Source organism: Mixophyes fleayi, chromosome 8 (genome assembly GCF_038048845.1).
Source record: "Mixophyes fleayi isolate aMixFle1 chromosome 8, aMixFle1.hap1, whole genome shotgun sequence".
In the NCBI taxonomy this organism is placed as follows: domain Eukaryota; kingdom Metazoa; phylum Chordata; class Amphibia; order Anura; family Limnodynastidae; genus Mixophyes; species Mixophyes fleayi.
The window spans coordinates 30,202,018-30,224,589 of record NC_134409.1 but is presented as its reverse complement, the minus strand read 5'-3'; the positions used below and the strand labels follow the sequence as shown (position 1 = coordinate 30,224,589).

Below are 22,572 nucleotides of genomic sequence, written 5' to 3'. Positions count from 1 at the left end.
CCTGCACTAACTCTCAAAGCAAAGTTTTTTATTGGTAATTTGCAGTGATATTAGATTGTTGTGCTTATCGCAGTCTATCGCCGCATATTACTAAATAGACCCAAATGTTTTTGTCTGTGACTGTACAATGTGTCCCATTGTATAGTTGTGTTTTGCAAAAAACACAACTTTTGCTCTCGACCCTCCTATTTGAGATTCTCAGTAAACCGGCTCCTAGTCCTTGTGTGATATTTATTTTGGCTTTCCTTGTTCATATGCAATTTTGAAGATCTGCTCTTAAAATCTCCTATTATCTTTCTAAATAAAGGACTGCTGGCAATTAAGCTTGGTGTGTGTATCATTTATGTCACACCAGCATAAATTGCATCACTGTACAATAGCACAAGGGTACAAAATACCCTGTAACAAAGCAAATGCAGATAAAAGTGTGAAAGCTCTGGTTGGACAAATTTACAATCTAGTGTTGGTATGTTAGGACAAGAGCACAAACAAATGGTATATGGCTTTACTTGCAGCATTATACTAAATTACAGCAACATAAAACTGCAAAGTGTACCTGAGAAAGCCCCGAGGTTACAGTTAATTTTACACAAATTAAATTTGTTTTTGTTATGCTTTAAATATACCCATTCAAAAGCATAATGTAAGTAAATACATGATTACACATCCCCGTGTATCTGCTGCACCTATGTAAACATAAACACACTTAGACACATTTCCCCTTTCAGAACACCTATCACCCTCCCCCATGCGGAGAGGATAATGCTGCTGTGTGTTGTCCCTTTGTCTCTCTCACTCCCCCCCACCATTCAGCGGTTATTTTGGGAAAGAGCAGCTGAGGCAGAGGGGAGGGTCCTGTCCAGGCTGCCTAGACTGGTTTCATCACACCGTGTCCTATTCACACACACACATTAAGTCACACACCAGCCACGTAAGTTACATTACTCTATACTGATCCAGCACTCACAACACACAGCCCAGCAACACACAGAGCGAGGCTTCTACTGCGCTGACTTGGATAAGGCTGCTCCTGTCCAAAGGGTGCACAATGTTTATGTCCTGTAATTCATATGCCCTGGTCTGCAACCTTGTAAACCAGGGTAAACACAAGGGGCTGGAGGGTTGTGACTGAGAAATATATGGTGTCTTAACAAGTCAGGGAAATGTTGTCGCCATGGAGATCTGTAACAACACTTGTCAGTCAACATTATATATATATATATATATATATATATATATATATATATATATATATATATATACTTTTATATATATGTATGCACATATATATATATATATACACTTAGTGGTTAGCACTTCTGCCTCACAGCACTGGGGTCATGAGTTCGATTCCCGACCATGGCCTCACTGTGTGGAGTTTGTATGTTCTCCACGTGTTTGCGTGGGATTCCTCTGGGTGCTCCGGTTTTCTCCCACACTCCAAAAATATACCAGTAGGTTAATTGGCTGCTAACGAAATTGACCCTACTCTATCTCTGTCTGTGTGTGTGTGTATGTTAAAGAATTTAGACTGTAAGCCCCAATGGGGCAGGGACTGATGTGAGTGAGTTCTCTATACAGCGCTGCGGAATGGAATTAGTGGTGCTATATAAATAAATGATGATGATATATATATATATATATATATATATATATATATATATATATATACACAAATATATATAAATATATATTTATACACAGATATGCACACATATATATCTCCATATATATATAGATATATAATCTTAGAACTACAGATATTTGAAATACAGGGTTTGATCACAAACAGTAAAGGTTATTAATGAAAGTGCAGACATTTTGGTCCAAGGAGCTTTCCATTGCACTCAAAAGCATGCTTCCATTAAGGCAGCATGGTGGCTTAGTGGTTAGCTCCTCACAGCACTGGGGTCATGAGTTAATTTCCTGACCAAGGCCTTATCTGTGTGGCGTTTGTATGTTCTCCGGGTTTGGTGGGTTTCCTCCGGGTGCTCTGGTTTTCTCCCACACCCCAAAACCAAAAGCATACAAGTAGGTTAATTGGCTGCTATTAAAATTGACCTTAGTGTCTCTCGGTCTGTGTATGTATGTATGTGTCTGTGTGTATGTTAGGGAATTTAGACTGTAAGCTCCACTGGGGCTGGGACTGATGTGAGTTCTCTGTACAGCGCTGCGGAATTAGTGGCGCTGTATAAATAGCTGCTGCTGATGAAAAGCGCCTATTAGCCAACTTATTCCAGTTTTCAGAACTGTCTCCAGAAAATCAATCTGTACATACTTTTGCAGGATTGCAGGTGCAAATGGAAATGCACATGAGGAGGTACAGAGTGAAGGAGTTCCCATTAAGATCAGTCTAGAGGTCTAAAAGGCATCCCGTTGACTTTATAGGCCGACGAAGAGATGTAACAGCGTTGAGTATATAGGGTGACGAGAACATGGACTAACGTTGATTATATAGGACGACGAGAACATGGAATAAACAAGTCATTTGGTGGGGGGAAAAATGTTATGTGACCCCAAGCACATAAAACAGCCCCTCTAAACATGCCTTCTCCACCTCTTGAATTTAATTTAAATGATCTTTCCAGATAATACTAAATTACATTTTTGCTTGTGGGTGCCAATTAAGCACATTACCTAACTGATACTCAGCAAGAAACGTCCCAATTCGCCCAGCCTCTTTCATTGGAAAATGCAAGACTTTCCATCTTGCCATATGTATGTGCAAAACCTATGCAGGTTACATAAAGCTGGGCGCATTTGCATTGTGGGAAATGTACTTTCGCAAATGACCCTTAAGCTCTTGTGAGCACCTCTCTTTGTCTCATGTTTGCACCTCCTCCTCTGGATATTTACTCTGTTTCTATGTGTGATTGTGTTATCTTTGTCCGGCATTGCAGAGTTTTGTGGCACCTTATAAATAAACGATGATGATGACAATCAATGCACAGAGTCTTTCTGAACCTAAAGTGGCCAATAATGGCCTTTAAAAGAGTGGACCAGTTCTGAAGATGATAAGGTCATGTGCAATAGTGTGGGTCCGCAAAGCAAATTCCATTTTATGATATTATGAGCCTATTACATTACGCTCAATTCTGAGGGTAGTGCATGGATTTGCAGTCCAAGATACCAAACTGTGGGGGTGCAAATATTTGCATCTTTTAATGAGAGGGTATGAAAAAATCTGGGTGCTCTTTGCTGAGTGCAGACTATGAATGTTTAATTAGAATGAGATTATTTAAATGTTATTCCAGTTTTGAAGAAAGTAAAGTTAGGGGGGACGTTCTGTTAGGCAGAGGACTGCAAAGCACATCTAACAAGCATTTTTTTTTTTACGCATTCTTTATTTGTGAGTTGCATAATAATTAACAGTCGTCAACAATAATAGTTACAGAGAACCAGCAAAGCAATTCAACAACATTCAATTTTTTTTTCTCTTGTGCAGAAGAAACATATACCAACACTGGGGGTGGGATGGATGAGGGAGGGGTGCAATAGGAGGGATAATTGGGTGTAAATTAAGGTGCCAACTGAGGATATGTTAGAAGATCATACTACAGGGAATATCCACCTTGGGAGGCCCCCTAAATAGCATTTTGTAAGGTGTACCTTCCTTGGCCCTTATGATTCATTAATATCACTAGTTCTTTGGTAATGAATAGCTTGCTTTCTTGTGAATATTAGTCCTGCCCACACAATGTATGACTATACTATGTGTAGGCAATGGGTGATACTTTAAATTGTTTTAACGCAGGGCTGTCTTATGACCAGGTTAGATAGTGCACATAATGGGGTAGCCCATTAATCAAACCGTGTCTGTGGCTCAGTTATGAGGTCAGCATGGTAAATGAGATGTATATTAGCAGTAGTACTTAGTATGCTATTTGGATTTTCTTTTACTAAAAATTGGATTTTGTGGGCCTCTGTCTTGTTTTTAACCTTGGATAATCTTTTTTTTTTTATAACCTAGTTAAAAATAGTCTAAAAATTTAAAGAGGAAATATGTTACTGATATTTGGGCTTTTTAGTGGAACAATAGAATAGATTTTCATCCCCTCGGTGCTTGGCCCCAATTTTCTGGTACTTCACACTGTTAGTGGCTATGAACACTGCTGCCTGTCAGGCTCCTACTGTGCATCAGGCTGTCGCCTGGCAGTCTTAAATTAGTTCCCACTCCTATCCAAAAGCATTGCATTGTTTATCCCCTTGTAGCTCAGACAAAGATGAGCTGCTTATAAAATTAAAGGATGTTGTTATGCACTAAAATGCATTGAAATGTTTATCTTTGAAAAGATGCCTCTCTCCAAATGTGAGTAAATGACTATTTAGGAAGTGAATCACATTCTGACAGCCAGGTGAAAGGCTTTCACTTATCAAGGAGTAATCTTATCTCATTTGAGACAGAATGCTATAAAGCTGCAAAGTGGTTTTTCATGCATTGATTATACCACAGTACAAATACAAATTTATCACACCAGTCTGTGTGTGTCTGTGTGTGTGTGTGTGTGTGTTTATATATATATATATATATATATATACATTACTTATTGTATGTGGGGACAATTTTTGGATGTGGGAACAGAATGCACTAAAATTAGTGACCAGTCAATTCAACCAATATGTTGCACCAAATATCTAGGTCTCTATAAGAAACGCATGGCCCACTATAGCTGTGGGATAATTCATAATTGAAAACAACTAATTCACATTGTAAACAACTAACCACAAACCAAGATTCAGATAAATTAAGACTATATTAAAAGTCATCAGCATCAGAAATATGACTGTAAATGAGATATATTTAGTGTTACTGTACTGTCACTTTAAGATTAAATTCATATTTTGAAACTGTATTTCATGGCTTCCTATCATTGCTCTTAGACACACATGTTCAAATCAGGTACTCTATGCACAATTATTGCGCGTCAACAAAGCCTAGCTGTACACGTTGCCTGCAGTGTTGACAAAAACGTTAATGCAATGAATTTTTATGGGAACTCCTGCGAAAGCACTATGCAAAATACATAATACACTATGGGGCATATTTAAGAAAGCACGATAGTGCTTTTAACGGGTCATTAAGGTGCCTCCTGTCCTCCGCAAATTTATTAAGGGTGCATCGCAGCAGATATCATGGATATCTGCTGCTTTGCATTCCTCTTCGTTTTTAGGAGCAGTCACCATTCAACAGAATGGTGACTGCTCCTGGCCGCAATCTAACAAGTCCCGGAAAAACATTTTTTTCTGGAACTTGTCATGTTAATGTACGCCAGCTGAGGCTGGCGTACATCATCGGAATTGAAGAAATCTAATGCTGTCAGCTCTGCTCCGAAGAGCAGAGCTGGACAGCGCATGTGTGGAGGGATCACATGATCCCTCCCTGTCACTCAGCGCTCTCTCTCTGCAATTATCGTTGCAGAGACAGAGAGGGGATCTGTGTGCGCATGTCCAGTTCTTGGAACTGGACATGCGCAATTGAAGAATGAAAAGAGCGAGGAGAAGACCTGGAGGCAGCGCTTCCGAAGAGGGGGGTAAGTATGTTTTTTTACATCACAGAAACAGCAGTTTTTCGGAACTGCTGTTTCTGTGCAGGGCTGTACATAAATGTGAGAAATAGTTCAATCCTTATCATTGCGATAAGGATTGAAAACTACTTTTCACTTTATGTGAATATTGATAAATGTGCCCCTATGCTTCCACGCAGCTTTGTGACACATTAATGGGCATGTCTCAAAGCTCCCCTAAAGCGAGGTCAAATTATCTTGTCTGAAGTTTCCAGGTTTACTGTTTGGATTCTATTGTAAATATTTTCCTTCACTAGCTATTAACTTGTAAAGCAAAATAGATTGCAAGAATTCCATATGACATCCAGAAAAACAGAAATGTTATTGTTCGGTTGGTCAATATTGAAAAATAGGGACATCTCATGGACAAGTGTTCAAAGCCTGGGGCTATCCCTGGAAATTAGAGATGGCTATGTCATTTTAAAGCTGTCTCTCAAACCCACTTACACAACCAATAATGGTAGGGAGATTATTTGGTCTTTAAATGTAATTGGACGTGTGTGTGTGTGTGTGTGTGTGAGTTATATATATATATATATATATATATATATATATATATATATATATAACTCATACAATGTAATGTTCTATTCTCTGGAGTATACAGTCAGTGAGAGTGGTTGATGTAATAAGTATATGTGTGCGTGCCTGAATACACATAGGAGGAGAACATGCTGCACACAGAGCTAGACAGCCGCCTCTGACCTCACACTGCATCACATGACAGGTTTTTTAAACTTGCAGAACCATTACATCAGCCTGGGAACCAACACACAATCAAAACACAACTGCCATTAAAGCGGCGATACCGCTGACCCCACAGCTGCCAATGTTAGTATATGTAGCAAACATATTTGCATCTAGATTCTGAGGTTTCTAGTGCTTGTATATTAACACATTGTGTGCCTGGCTGATTACTGACAAATGCATATGTTGCTTCACGCAGCCGATCCCAGGGTCTAGCCGCGGGACGGGGTTGCCGATTTAAGAGCGATCTCCGCGGGCTGGCGTTCGAATTTAGGTGTCACATCATGCCAAAGCCGATTGGCTTCACACCACGTGACGGTGAGTAGGCGCCTTAGCACGGAAGCGGGGTGGGAAAGGTTGGGGGGGATGTTGTGATTGGCCACTGGGGGGGCGTGACGTGTCACCTATATAAGGAATAGGAAGACGCGCGCCCGCGCTTACTTGGCGCTGGGACCTGGTCGGGGCAGTATCAGTGCTGCACGTTACAGAACAAGAGCTCCCCGACAGCCGCAACGCTGGGCAACGAAACCGCTCCAGCTCCACCAACCCACCGGTCCCGAAGCCACAAGATGCACCGCGAAGCAGTAGAGGCGGAAGGCAGAGAGACGCACCCTGGCCTGGGGTTCCGTCTAGAGGCGCACAGGATCGTCAGCATCTCGCTGGGGAAGATCTACCACTCCAGGGTCCAGCGTGGCGGGATCAAGCTGCACAAGAACCTGATGGTGTCCCTGGTGCTGCGGAGCGCCCAGCAGGTGTACCTCAGCCAGGCTCCCGAGGAGCTGCACCCAGAGTACGCTCTGTACCCGCAGGAGTGCCGGGGGCCGGAGAACTGTACCTGCCCTGGGGCGGAGGATGACTCTACCTGCGCCCGCACCGCCAGCCCGGAGCTCAGAGAACCCCGGACCTCTCCCGTCACCCGGTCGTGTCGGACGGAGGAAGCTGCTCACTCCCGGGGGGCTCCCTGCTGCTCCTGCCAGACTCACGCCGCCGACTGCTCGCTGCCTGAGCCCTGCCGAGCCTGCCCGACCCCACACCCCCAGAGCCGAGAGCCCGAGGCCGGCCACCCAGAACCCACCAGCCCTTGTTGTCGGAAGAGGAGCGGGGGCAGCACGCCGGACGGGCCGGCCACCAAGCGAGCCAGGCGGGAGCAGAGAGAGCAGGAGGTGCCCGAGCCGGGGGAGGAGGTGGAGGAGGAGATGGAGACGGAGAATGTAGCCAATCTTATCAGTATTTTCGGCTCCAGTTTCTCGGGACTGCTGGCCAAAGAGCCGGGGTCAGAGGGGGCCGCCGAGCCCGGACAAGAGGTACAGGAGCTGGACTCTGCCGCTCCGACGGGACCAGGCTGCAGCGAGCCAGCCATCAGCTCCAGCATCACCCCGTGGAGCACGGCCATAGAGGCTTTCTGATGCCCCCTTCTCCCCGGACTGAACCCTTAGAGACACTGGGTGGGGGGCAGCGCTGTAGATGGAGAACGTCTCCTAGAGTGAGAGGATCAAGTTACAGGGCTGATCTGACCCGGAGCCAGGCTGTTGTTGTCTTATTTCTATGTCCATTTGTGGGTTTGGATAATTTGCTTTTATTCCACCTTATGTCATTTTCGGATCTGTGGGTTAAAAAAAAACAAAAAATGTTTCCATCTTGATCGATCACTTTCCGGTGCCAGAATTGAGTTTAACCCATTCATTGCCAGTGGCTTGCTGGCAAGGAACGGGTTAAGTGCCTTAATTACCAAGACACTTGCGGGCTAATCATGGTTATCATGTAATAATTATTTGCCATTATGAAAAGTTTTGAGGTGTTGCAGGTCCTCCTGGCGCTGGTGGTGCATTATGATCTACTGTTTAGATTATATTTCTCTCTACTGGAAGGTGGTGGGGGATTTGTCTTGCACCAAATGGGTCTTGGGAGAGTTTTTTTATTTTTGGGATTTAAATGTAACCCTAGGGCACTTGACAAATGTATATTTGACGATCAGACCCCCTCCCTAGTTTACAGCTATACACTTTACTCCCCTCCCCCCTACAAAAAACGTTTCCCCATCCCCCAATTCTTTTTTTTTTTTTGGTCACCGCGTGCAAGGGGAGTTCCCCATTTAGGGAGGGGGGAAGGGAAGTTCCCATATTCTTACTCTACCCATTATCACACCACCCATTGTATGTTGGGACCATAAAATTAGTTTACACAGTCACTCCTTTCTGTTACATGTCCTGACTTGAGGAAAATACCAAATAACTGACAACATGAGCACTAGTCCCTTTGTCAAAAGAGAGCACATACTGCACCCTGGAATTGTTTCCCTACTGGTTTCTCTCCACCATTGTTTTAGATCACCTAGAATAGCAACAATAATCATTTTACTTTTTTGCTTCCAAAGGGACCAACGGTCTTTGTTGTGGACCATTTTGGCGTCAAAATTGTCGAGAATAGTACTTTAGCATTTTGGTGCACAGGCATTTTCCGGTACTGCCTTCCCAACAACTCACAGACATTACTGACTTGTATACGCATGCGGAAGTGACTGTTAAGTGTTTTTTGTGTTAACTTGGGGGCATGAAAAGCCCTATAAGTATATTGTATATGTATTTCTTGACAGCTGGTCAGACTTGGTGCTTGTGATTCATACAGCTCTGTCCATACCGCTGGGTCGCCTGTCTTTGTTTTAGAAGATAGGCTGTCTGGCAAGAAGTGATTACAGTATTTTTAATGCACAATGCTGTAACTTGGATTTCTGTATAAAATGACGTTTCTACGTGTTTGACACGTATTAAATATTTTGAAAAGTTTCCTCTTGTTTTCTCATTTGGCTGTGTGGGACAGGTATTTCCTGTATAAGTGGCATGCAATTATCTTTTCTTTCTCAGCGGTAGAGGAGTTAATCACTGATTTGCCAACTTCCATTAGACACACTCTGCATTAATTTTAAAATGACAAGCTTGTATTAATCCAGGGTTTCTAAACTATTACATTTGAATTTTCTGAAAATATTCACAGTGTACAATATTTATAAATATTTACCAGCTATAGCCATTCATTTCCCACAACTTTTTGTGCACAGATCTTTATTTCCTAATGTAATGAATTGCTATATACAATGAGCACTATTACACCATTAATGATCCAGTGCATTACACCCAGTTATACATGAAGGCTGCACTATACAGTTTTATATAAATGGGTATTAATGCACAAATAGTGCATGGGTGCATGAGCCCTTACATGGAGCAGGGTACAGAAGCCCTTTAACCTATCAGGCCCCAGGGGAAGAGGGTGTGTAACAAGACGAGAAACCCTTATTTAAGTAAATTGAGAACCTATTCTCTCTCACTGTAGAAAAAAGTGCTGCAATTTGGATCTGATATTGTATTCCAAATATATATTTGTACCTCTAGTGGTTTTATTTACTACTGACACTTCATTGTCTGCCTGCTGAACACTACAGCAGAATAATGTTATTTCAGCCCTGGTTTTAGATGTGGATTTCCATGAAATATTGACAGTCCAATTTTGTTGATATGCAAGTACAATAGTACGCATGTTCCTATCAGTTGAGTGCTATCAGTGTTATTAAATATGTAACATTTCCTTTTACAGAGTATTAGCTATTTATATAACCCTTCTGTCGTCATGGTTAAATGTGGGTCTAAAGTCCTTCCTGCAGCCGATGCAAATGAGCTTCCTTGTCTGCCTCTCCTCCATGATATCAGCAGTTCACTTACATATAGGCAGCAGGTGCGAGCTATCTGGTCCTCTAGTCTGACTAAAGGTCGGGAATTGTTTGAGGGTAATTGCTCATACATGCAAATTAATCTATTCTCTATGAACTTCTAGTAAAAGTAACTTCAAACAGTTATTGCTTCATGTATTGGAGGTAGCCATTTTGTGAGCGGAGTTTTTTCTGTATTTGCCAGAAGTGAGTGACATCCTGTGACACATGAACTCACTAGTTTCTAGAGAATTGGAGGGCAGTATTTTCAGTTGTTGAGTCCGTAAAATGGGTGCCTCTAATGTATGCTTGTGAAGGTAACATATCAAGGGTCCAGACCCACCTCTGCAGTTTACATGCGCGAAGTGCGTCCGGAACAGACCCGAAGGTACTTTGCTTTGCTGCAACAGCGCAGATATCCGTTCCCACCCCATAGGGTTGCGGTACCATAATAGCCAAAAAAGTGCAGTTGCGATGTTGTGGCTTAATTGAATATGCCCCTTAGTGTATCAAAACCCATAGGGGTAGGAAGGGAGCCTAAATATTGAAAGCGGTGAAGTGTTTTCTTGCATGGCAGCAGACATAAACAGTCTTGTTGGCTCCAGGGAATCCATGTATGCAGCAAAACAGGCATGAAACAAGTGATGTCAGTTCGTAAATTAATGAGGGGAGATGACCTGTGTTAAACTTGTAACACATGCCGTGCTGGTATTACACACTGACAGGACCTGCTAAGGCTTCTTAGTATCTACTGTGTCTCCGGTATGATAGTAAGTTCCGTGTTTATGTGATCTAGTTTCTTAACTTGCCTGGCATACAGTGATATGATATGGCATTGGACAGTATCACGTGGAGTGTTTTCTAAAGTGGCATTGCTATTTGTGTTCCTGTTCCCACGATCCTTTGCATGTAGATCATGAATTATTCCTTGAAAACTATTTAATTTTGCTATCATTAATCCTGTTATGACTGAAGCAAGGCTACATTAATTTTTTTTTTTTTGTGCTGCTGTGTAAACCAGTGTTCTGCTCTGTTCTCATTTGCTAGCTCTGTTTCTGGGGGGGGGGGGGATTACTAAAGTTGTCCAGAGAGGCAATCTGGAATATACCAAGTATTGTTTTACAGCAGCAGAAGTTTGCTTTGTTGTAAAGCAAGACCCAAAATGGTCATCGATTGGAGTAGCTGCTGGATGGGCCCGCAGGCCTTTCCGTTCCTTTCATTTATTAATGTTCGGCTTGTTAGATATTATGCAGTGAAGGAGTTTATAGTGGGAATTATGGAACATCAAAGTCAGTGGACAATCGTGACTGTAACCAAGTACCCCGATCTCTGATATTTGTATGTTTCTTGCAAGTCAGGTAAATGTTCTAGTTTTCAGTTTAAAATACATTCACTATACTGACATTTTTCTTTGGTTTCTTAGCTGGAAAGTAAAAACTTTGTGGGACCCTTAGGAACATACTGATGTGAGTGAGTTCTTTGTACAGCGCTGCGGAATTATTGGCGCTATATAAATAAATGGTGATGATGATACTGTTGATCACTGCTGGACAAACTCCAGGATTCAGGTGGCCATTTGGTAGTCATCTTTTCATCACCCTAAAGTGAGCTGGATGACCTCGGCACAGGATGAGCCCCATCTACACATGCCCGCTAGCTGTTTTTGTGTTGTTTTTTTTTACTGAGGGCTAACGTGCAGCAATAAGATTGAGTGATTACAACACCATTAACATCATGCAAAATGACTACTGTCACTTTAATGCACCTTAAACAACTTGGGAGAAAATATAAACCTCTGTTCATTGACACAGATGGATATTACAGCTACAACACTGCTGCAGCAAATACCACAAACATTGGATGTGTTTTCTACTGAGTATTTCATTTAGCAAAGATTTGCAACAGTAGGTCTGTATTTAAGCGGTGATGCTCATTTTGTATTAACCTTTGCAACAATATTAGCTGTAAAAATACATTAGAATAAAGCAGATCTTGGATCTATTAAACATAAGGTAAAAAGGTGATTATGGCTAAAAACCACTGCAAGATATCAAGGTACTAAGGTTCTTTTCAGAAGTGAAGGGACTTGCAAGGCCTTCCGCTATAGTTAACTTGTATATGTTTAATTTATAAAGTAGGCTGTTTATGATTTGATGGTAAAGCATTTGTTATTGAACTTTATTTTGATTTATATGAATTTGATAGGCTAAAATCCCGCCACACTTCACCCAACCTGGCCAAACGCACACATGAGGCCAGTGTACATTCATGAGCGCTAATTCAGTGGTGAGTGGGAGTCTGCTCCCGGCTGCTGGCCTCTTCAGGCACTATTGGATGGATCTCCGGACAGATCCTGTTCTTTCTCAGCCTTCCACATAATCACATGACAGGAATACCGGCGGCCTCGCCCTCCCTTCCCCTCCTTTTTCTTGTCTGCCTCACAGCTCTGGAATCCAGTGAGTTAGAAGAGCTGGCTGCATTCCTGACAACCATTATCCCTAGGGAAGGTGGGGGGAGGTAGCCTCACATCCTGCCCTCTTTAGGAAGATGTGGAAGGAAGAGGGGAGGGGTAATGTATTGTCCTGTTTGGGAAATCTTAACCCCTTCTCTACCATCTTGCATGCAACGTGTAACTTGGCTGCTGTAGAAGCTTAGCTGCGGAGCATGTATGGTAATGCCACAAAGGTATGCCAAAACTTGCTGCTAACCATTGTGTGGAAATTCTAGTCAGATGGGGCTCCCGTGTGACTTACTTTCCCCCACTAGAAATCTCCAACTTGCAACTTTTCTTCTTAAAAATCAGATCTTATTGCACCCAAATTAAAAAAAGATGTGTGGTTGAATTTTATTTTTTTTTGACATCCAAAAAGAAATTTTGTGTGGAATGAATACATTTCATGTCCCACGTTTCTGTATTTTCTTGTCAGAATTGTGAGACTTATAATCGGTCTTATGACAATAAGTAGCCACAACCATTGATAAACTGTTTAAAAAAGTGTACAGTAGATGGTTTCAACATTTAACTAGAAATAAATACACATGAGCAAGTCAATGTACATGGTTTTATATAACTTTGTAATAAATCTAATCTTGAGATGACTCAAGAAGGAGGGAAGGGAAGTCTATACTAAACACCATGGGCTGGCTTTCTATAGGTTTGTGTCTCTGGACAGCGTGGAACAACATAATATAAAACTATCCACATGTTCCAGTCAGGGAAACTGCGTTCCCACAATGCCACAGATAAATCTGATTGACTGTCCTAATGGCTGGGGGTGGAGACATGCAAATGAGCAATATAACCATTTTAATAGCTTTTACCTTAGCATTGCCGGTTTCAAATACTGCTTTCCAAATAACTAAGTCTCCATAGGCGTGCTGGTGACCGTTGTAGAGGCAAAAATATGACTGAAATAGGTATTGAGATGAATAGTTTTATTTGCACGAAGCAACACAACTTCAAATGCCTTGTATGTCGGGCTCATTGTCTGTAAACATCATAAAAAGGATTTTACTTTGTACCCGACCATTTTATAATAACTTGTTTCCTATGACATGGTCTGCAAAGGCAATTTTGACAGTCGCCTTCATTGGCGCGCTGGTGCAACTTAATCGCATGTAGTGAACTTCAAGCGATTAATCCCATCCATTAACTGTAACTATGGGTCTGTAGATTTTATTCTCTGTGAAATTAATTACACAGGTCATAGTAAGATTTTCTGGCCAGAGTCGCCCAAAAAAAACCCCACATGTAAGTGATTAGTTAACCGTCCTATCATAGTCAGTGGATGTGATTAATCGCTTGAAGTTCATGCAAATGTGATTAAATTACGCATTAAAGTTGATGGTCGCGTTACACAGCGATTTAAAAATCGCCTGTGCTGATCACGTAGGTAAAGAGCTGCTGTAAAATGGGTGATTTCTGAAGCTGAAAATAACCTCTAGAGTTGAATCCTAATCGCATAGACTACAGCGGCCTGTGTAGCCATTGAGTTAAAGAAAAAAATAGTAGAAAGGGGGTCCTTGCATCTACCCAGGAGGGTTATTCCCGGGTCCAACCTGAGTAGCCTCCAGTGTGAATAGTGAGACCTGGGGTTTTTAACCCGTGTCTCACCGACACCTATTGCAAAGTTAAAAAAACATCACGAGAGGAGCCAATGAGAGCTCCTTTTGTGATGTTGCATGGAGACCCGGACAGACCCCTGGTCATAGTCTATCCGGGTATTTGTCCCTTGGCATTATCCTGGGATCATGTACCCGGAGGTGGCAATCTGAAAGTGGTATCACTCACTAGGTTTACTACAGTCTATACTTTGTAGCAAATACATTTTCACCTGCAAACTGGATTGAAATGATCTGTGAATTGAGCCATAATGACTTCATTATGTAACTTAGTTTACATTGCATATGTTTTTATGTAACAATCTGGGAATGTTTACATTAAGCAATTTAAAAAAAAATAAAAATACTTTATTTGCTTTTGTACTAAATTAATATTACATTTTAAGTGGCTAAACGTATTTTCTATTTGTGATCAGAACAAATACCATCTCACTGTCTCTTGCTGCAATCTCCCTATCAGTGAGTTACAACATAACAGCCACTCCAGCAGTCTGGGACTGATAGTGCTTGGTGAAGAGGAACAAGCTGTATTTGGGCTTCTGTGGTTGTCTGTGGAGGTTCCACATCATGTGATTGTTTGCATCTCCCCCCCCCCCCCCCCCCCACACCACCCATGATTAAAAAGGGCATGTGCTTCTGGTTTTTTTTTTCCCCCTCATGCTTTCGCTAGCATGCAAAGTCCCGCTCAGAAGTTGAAGGACAGGTTCAGACATGTTCAGCTGGAGAATGTGAAAAGTAACCAAAAGGAGAGACCAGAAACATGATTTGCAGTGTAAGAGCGTTGAGAGAAACAAAACACAAATAAACAGGGAAGTGAAATACAAATCTGGGTCACAAAAATTATTGTTCATATATCGCCTATTATATTTCACAGCACTGTATAGAGAATATGTAATCCGTCCCTGTACATTGGATCTTAGCCTAAATTTCCCATGAAACCCACTCTAGGGGGTATATTTACTAAACTGCAGGTTTGAAAAAGTGGAGATGTTGCCTATAACAACCAATCAGATTCTAGCTTTCATTTATTTAGTACATTCTATAAAATGACAGCTAGAATCTGATTGGTTGCTATAGGCAACATCTCTACTTTTTCAAATCCACAGTTTAGTAAATATAACCTTAAGATCCATATTGTCAGAAGCTAATTAACCTACCAGTATGATTTTGGACTAGAGGAATCCAGGAAACCCACACAAACTTCACACAGATAGGGCATTGGACGGAATTGAACCAATAACCCCAGTGCTGTGCGACAGCAATGTTAACCACTGCGCCACCATGCTACCCCAGAGAGTGAAAGAAATTCGGGTGTAAAGGGTACATAGGGAAGAGAATTATGTGTTTTGTGGTTTCTCGACTAGATTGTGTGATCTCAAGAGCTTATTTGTGTCAGTTTCATAACTAATATGACCCATTTCACCTCAGACACCTTGTACTACTGCCATTTTCTCCGTGCTTCCAGTATGCAGGAAGTCATGTTGAGGGCACAACCAATGTTTGTGAGGGTATAGCCTGTCCATATGCTAGGAACCAGTGACAGAACTGAGCTACCTCATGACAAGTCCTCACGAACCTGGATAACGTTCATTAGGCACTAGTTCCTGGTTACTTCATTTGGGAAATAAGCTGAAATAATTGGGAGTCATGAATGATATGGGGTATAATGTGAGGGATGCAATTTATATTTAAATGTTATGAATAGTTTTTTTTTCTATGAAGAATATTATCTTTATCTTTAGCCAGATGATCTAAGATCTTAGAAAAACAAACAAACTGTAAGGGTATTTTTATTGTGATTTCCAGGGTTACACAAGTACAAACTTTTGGGTTATTGCCAGGAGAACTGCAGCTCTTTAACCCTTTATTCCCTATTTTTGTGACTACACGGGAAGTGAAACAGGGCTAAACAAATATCATCATTCAAGTTCAGACAAACCTAACACTCGTTCCCGCTATAGTTTGGCACAATCTTTGGTTAACGTTTTCCTGGGAATGTACTTTATTTTGTTTTATAAATGCAATGTCACGAGTAGACGTGCTTATATGGTGTCTTTGACCATGTGTTATATGTGCCAGAAGAGAATAGGTTAAGCAGGGTGATGTTGGTGGAGGCAAGAGACAAATTAAAAAAAAGTGTCAGAAAATATACAAAGAGGGTGAGTCACAGTGGAGTGAGCCAAACAAGACAGATAGCAGCAGTCTGCCCACACACACATCAATGAGAGGGGAGGGCAAAAGACTTAAGGGAAATTGGAAACAGTCCTGTATTAACCCAGTAGTTGCTGAGGGTGTCATATAAGGGCACACAAGTCCTCCAGAACTTTATAATCTACACTACACAGAAAACTATTGTGCAACAGGTCTTGGTCAGCAGGGCTTACCATGACTATAGAATTTACCTGTCACATAGGCACCACCTACCATGGGTGCTGATCATTACTTCATCATCATCATCATCATCTATTTATATAGCGCCACTAATTCCGCAGCGCTGTACAGAGAACTCATTCACATCAGTCCCTGCCCCATTGGAGCTTACAGTCTAAATTCCCTACTATAGACACACACTCACACACAGACAGACAGACAGACAGAGAGACTAGGGTCAATTTTTTTTTTTTATTGCAGCCAATTAACCTACCAGTATGTTTTTGGAGTGTAGGAGGAAACCGGAGCACCCGGAGGAAACCTACGCAAACACAGGGAGAACATACAAACTCCACACAGATAAGGCCATGGTTGGGAATTGAACTCATGACCCCAGTGCTGTGAGGCAGACGTGCTAACCACTACGCCACTGTGCCGCCCAATATGATGTTAGTCCCTTCCTCCAATTGGCCTGTGTAATACACTGGCCAAATATTCTGGAACAGAGATTCCTCCTACGGACATGACCGTTTCACCTAGTACACAATAGCCCGCTTGTATTTTGCCTATTTTCCAATTACAATAATCAATGATGAATTAATAAATTGATAGTAAAAAAACAAAACAAAAATGGTGCTTGCTAATTGTATGGTCACCACTTGGAACTGGGACTCCACCCACCTGTCATTTCAGTGATCAAGTCCCAAAACCTGTCCTGTAACCGCCAGTTCCTTCCAGCAAGCCCAGGCAGTGACAGGCTGGGACTTGCAGTTCTACAACAGCTGGTACAGGCCAACAGTGAGTGGGCACTTAATCATTAATGGAGGCCCTCCATGTAGTACAAACTGTTACTCCACCTTAGTTATTTCATGCTCCAGTTAACCAAATCCACATTGGAATGAAAGGTGGGCAGAGTAAAACGGGGCCCATATAATTAACAAGTACAAGAAAAAACACTTTATATTTATTCAGCGTATATTACAGAAGTTTATGGCTTTCTTGTGTTACATGTATGTTGGGCAGTACTCTGGTCCCCGTCTCTCACTTATTTTTTTATTGCAGTAACTGAAACTGATTTAATTATTTGATGCTTAAAAACACCTTTTCATCAATTATGAATATAATTTATATAACGCCAATCATATTACGCAGCACTGTACAGAGAATATGTAATTATTCACATCAGTCCCTGCCCCACTGGAGCTTACAGTCTAAGTTTCCTACCACACACACACACATTATATACTAGAGTCCATTTTGTCGGAGGCCAATTAACCTACCAGTATAATTTTGAACTGTGGAAGGAAACCCACATAAACACATACAATCTCATACAATACAAACATACAATCTCCACACGGATACCGCCCTTGTTGGAATCGAACCAACGACCCCAGTGCCACGACAGCAATGCTAACCACTGTGTATCCGTGCTACCTAATTAGAAAGTAGAGCACCTTGTACAAGGTTTAAGAGATCATGTTGGAAAATCAGTGGTGTGTATGGTTAATGTTCAGTTTATTTTTCCTGAAATGTTTTCTTATACACAATGTGTTATGCTGTCAATATGACCCCATGGAATATTATGGCTGGGAGCAGTCATATCAGTTGTTCTGCCAAAATATAATATGCCACATGGTTGACAATTCATAATGAACAATGGTATAATGCTCACATGGCAATAATGTGTAATAACTTTGGAGTTAAGACATGTCTGTTTTACTCATACAGCAGTTATGGGCAGCACGGTGGCTAAGTGGTTAGCACTTCTGCCTCACAGTGCTGGGGTCATGAGTACAATTCCTGACCATGGCCTTATCTGTGTGGAGTTTGTATATTCTCACCGTATTTGCGTGGGTTTCCTCCGGGTGCTCCGGTTTCCCCCCACACTCCATAAACATACTAGTAGGTTAATTGGCTGCTATCAAAAAATTTCTGTCTGTCTGTCTGTGTGTGTGTGTATATTAGGGAATTTAGACTGTAAGCTCCAATGGGGCAGCGACTGATGTGAATGAGTTCTCTGTACAGCGCTGCGGAATCAGTGGCGCTATATAAATAAATGCTGATGATGATGAATGTGCATTAACCTAAATTCAAACAATAAAGGTAATTTACGAAAATGCAAAACCGCGGGCAGGCAGCATAAGTGCTGTTTTGTAACTCCTGGCACCTGTCTATGCAAGAACATGTCCGTGTTTTGTTTGGACCCAAAACCCCACATAAGTAGGTGTAAATTGATCTTATGTGGAAGCATAATCCAGGCATGCTCCTTGTTATGTGTAAGGACGATTGCATTTAACTAAAATAGAATGCTCTGGAATAATAATATAATAATATATTAATGTTGTTTCTAACCTATTTACTTGTGTGCTGGAGATTTCAGCTAACATGTGAGTATCAGCCTTCTCCCTTCCTACTCATTGCAATCAAACTCTGCAGACCGCCAGGACTACTACTATGTTTTTGTACTTTGTTGAAACAGTATTCAAATGTTGCTTCACTCTTCCAAACAGTAAACCATTAGCAGAGCCCAATTTAAGCCAATCATGCTCTAGGCAAGATACTGATTGTACACTCTCCCTTCCATTTGTCAGAACAACCCACATAAAAATGGGTAACAACAATCCAAGCCCTACTGTGCCCACTGGGCCATAGATGGGCGTCTAGGGGGTAAATGTATCAAGCTGAGAGTTTTCCGGGCGGGTTTGAAAAGTGCAGTTGTTGCCTATAGCAACCAATCAGATTCTAGCCTTCATTTTGTAGAATGTACTAAATAAATGATAGCTAGAATCTCATTGGTTTTTCAAACCCGCCGGGAAAACTCTCAGCTTGATACATTTACCCTGACAAGAAAACAATGTTGTTTTCAAACAATGTTTGCAGTCTATCTAAATAAGTATTGGGGATTTAAATAAGAAAATGATATTATGACATTACAGCCTTTGAAGTATTACATTTTATTTAATTCAGAAACTTCAAGGTCGTGCTTGAACTATGTCAATTCTACACTACCAGAGAAGTCAGAAAGTTTTTTTTCCGATAGTAGTTTCCTGTGTGTTATCACACCATAGATCAGTCTGACATGAAACAACCAAACACAAATTAAATTACACACTTCTTCAAAGGTAATTTAACCTCAAGCTTTTACTTTCTTTATTTGTGTTCAAAAAAGTAAATGTGAAAGTACTGTACTACTATGTATTGTATTGTATGTAAGGAGAATGGTACAGGTAGATGTGTGGGGGGAATGTTTAGCAGTCAGGAGGGAAAAGTGGTATCTGGAAAGACAAAAGAATGATGGTGGGGCGACAAATTGGCTGTTTAACTGGTATCTGTAGCAGGTACATCCACGATGTACAGAATAGTTTTGAATAATTTTTTTAATAAAAAGGGGTTTATGGGTTATTGTGCCTAACTGAAGAGTGCAGCGATGTCAACTTTGGGGGAAGAATTTGTGATCTCATTCTGGTAAAATGACTAAAGGAAGTAAATTAGCAGATTAAGAGAAGCTTTGAATTCTCTAGTTTCTTATCACAGTTTTCAGTGGTAAATCATTTCTTGAAAAATGACATAAAGGCAGTTTCAGCGAAAATACTAAAACCATATCCTCTGGATTGTAAGTTCTCACAAGACTTTTGTATTAGTCTGTATTTGTTATGTTATGGAATCTTATATGGTACTGCATTACAGAGTACTCTGTGGTATATAAATAGTAGATTCTAATTATAATTCACACAAGCATTCTTATGTAGTATTGTACTGGGAATCACAGTGAGATTCTTAGTATATATTTTTTTAGAAAAAAAACATTGGCAAAGGGGATTTTTTAAGGTAGACTCTAAATCTACCTATATGTGGATTGATTCATACTTCCAGTTTGGTCTTTTTAGACCAAATCCGACCACAATTCACTGTTTATAGGCTCAGAACAACATCTAATCAGATATTAATCAGGATGAGCAAACAATATTATTTTGCAATGTCTGCGTACTGACATCATGTATCGTCATACTCCGGCTGCATTCATTTGGGCCTATATAATCTACTCGTTTGGCTCACGATTGCATTTATCAAATTTGGGGTGTATTTCTGTCTGGTAATCATTTAATAGGGATTAGTGGACTTGTTGCCTACAAACAAATACACATTAAATAGATATTTGAATAAACAACATAAAAATAAACATGTAGTAAGTGTGAACGCTTTCAGTACATTGCCTCTGAATGATCACATGACATTAATGTTACAGGATCTTCAGCCCACAGGACAGCCTATGCCAATAGCTAATTTAAACAATAGTGGGCAGCACAGTGGCCTAGTGGTTAGCACTTATGCCTCACAGAACTTGGGTCATGAGTTTGATTCCCAACAATGACCTTATCTGTGTGGAGTTTGTATGTTCTCTCTGTGTTTGCATGGGTTTCCTCCGGGTGCTCCGGTTTCCTCCCACACTCCAAAAACATACTGGTAGGTTAATTGGCTGCTATCAAAATTGACCCTAGTCTCTCCCTCTCTGTGTGTCTATGTGTGGGTGTGTGTCTATATTAGGGAATTTAGATTGTAAGTTCCAATGGGGCACGGACTGATGTGAGTGAGTTCTCTGTACAGCGCTGCGGAATTAGTGGCACTATATAAATAAATAATGATGATGATGATATCTATGGCATTATAATAGGAAATACAAGTCAGAGGGAGGAGCACATATTTGTTTCTGATTTTCTCAAGAACGGTATGTGTGTTATACATTATAATGTACATTATACATCATAAGTAATCCTTTATTCACTATTTATTATAGAAGTAAGGAAGTGCCAAACATTTTCTCCATCTTCCTTTGTTATACAGTGTAGAATGTATCACCCTTTTAATAGAGAAATGAAGTGATTTCATAAAATGACCACACACTGGGTGTGCTGTTGCTTCTAACTACATTCTGGCTTAAATAGTAAAGAAAATGCTGCTGGACTTATTCCCAAGATTGTTGTATAGCTCTGCCTAGGAACGCAGCATCACATCAATTTAACCCACAGGCCTCAGATGTGCAGCCATTTGGCACTTTATGGCTACAGAACATTTATTTATGTGTGAATATATTCTGTCGCCCTCAAATATAAAATTTTATTTCAATGCAGAATGGAGTAATGTGGAAATATATGGAAAATTACATAGGGTGTGAGTATAGACACAGTAACCCATAACTCTGCTGTAAGTTCCAATAGCTGAGGAACCCTGTGAGTCAGGGAGAAACATGGACCTCGTTAATTTGGCTGCATATTGATTTTTTTATGTAGCAATCACATTTTGCAGCACTTTAGGATAAATGGATTGTTCTATATAGTTCGGCAACTGTGTCAGATTAATAAAGATATAATTGTTGCATTGCAGTGTTGGCTGTTGGAGCAGATCTTGTTGGTCGTGTGACTTTAGCAATGGACTTTACTATAGTCTAGATTAAGTAAAGTAACTTGGGCAGCCATGGTAACCTTATAGGATAATGAGTTGTTTTAAAAAAATTGAGTAATACTGAAAAGCCCACAATGGTAAAAAGTCAAATTGTCAGTGTTCAGTCTTCTCCACAAAGTCCTGCAAGGCAGGTTTAAATGAGAGAATTATCAACTCCTCATCATTAAATAGTATAATTACAGAATTTCGATGCTTGGATTGTCTGATTTGGGAGCTGATCACTTTATGGGCAGCACGGTGCCTCAGTGGTTAGCACTTCTGCCTCATAGCACTGGGGTCATGAGTTCGATTCCGAACTATGTCCTTATCTGTGTGAAGTTTGTATGTTTTCCCCATGTTTGTGTGGGTTTCCTCCGGGTGCTCCGGTTTCCTCCCACACTCCAAACCCCCCTCCCCCCATACTGATAGGTTAATTGGCTGCTATTAAATTGACCTTAGTCAATGGGTGTATGTTAGGGAATTTAGACTGTAAGCTCCATTGGGTCAGGTACTGATGCAAGTGAGTTCTCTGTACATCGCTGCGGAATTAATGGCGCTATATAAATAGATGATGATGATGATGCCACAGGTGGCAGTAATGAATGCTTCCCTAGGAGTGAGATT

The 22,572-nt window shown here is 41.0% G+C and overlaps 1 protein-coding gene across 1 annotated transcript; it reads left to right on the top strand.

Annotated features, from left to right (window-relative positions):
• Positions 1 to 6,761: 6,761 nt before the first annotated feature.
• On the top strand, positions 6,762 to 9,094 carry IER5 (immediate early response 5). The gene has a single exon (XM_075182272.1). It carries the CDS (start codon positions 6,881 to 6,883, stop codon positions 7,715 to 7,717), a length of 837 nt encoding a protein of 278 aa, XP_075038373.1. The 5' UTR covers positions 6,762 to 6,880; the 3' UTR covers positions 7,718 to 9,094.
• The last annotated feature ends 13,478 nt before the right edge of the window (positions 9,095 to 22,572 follow it).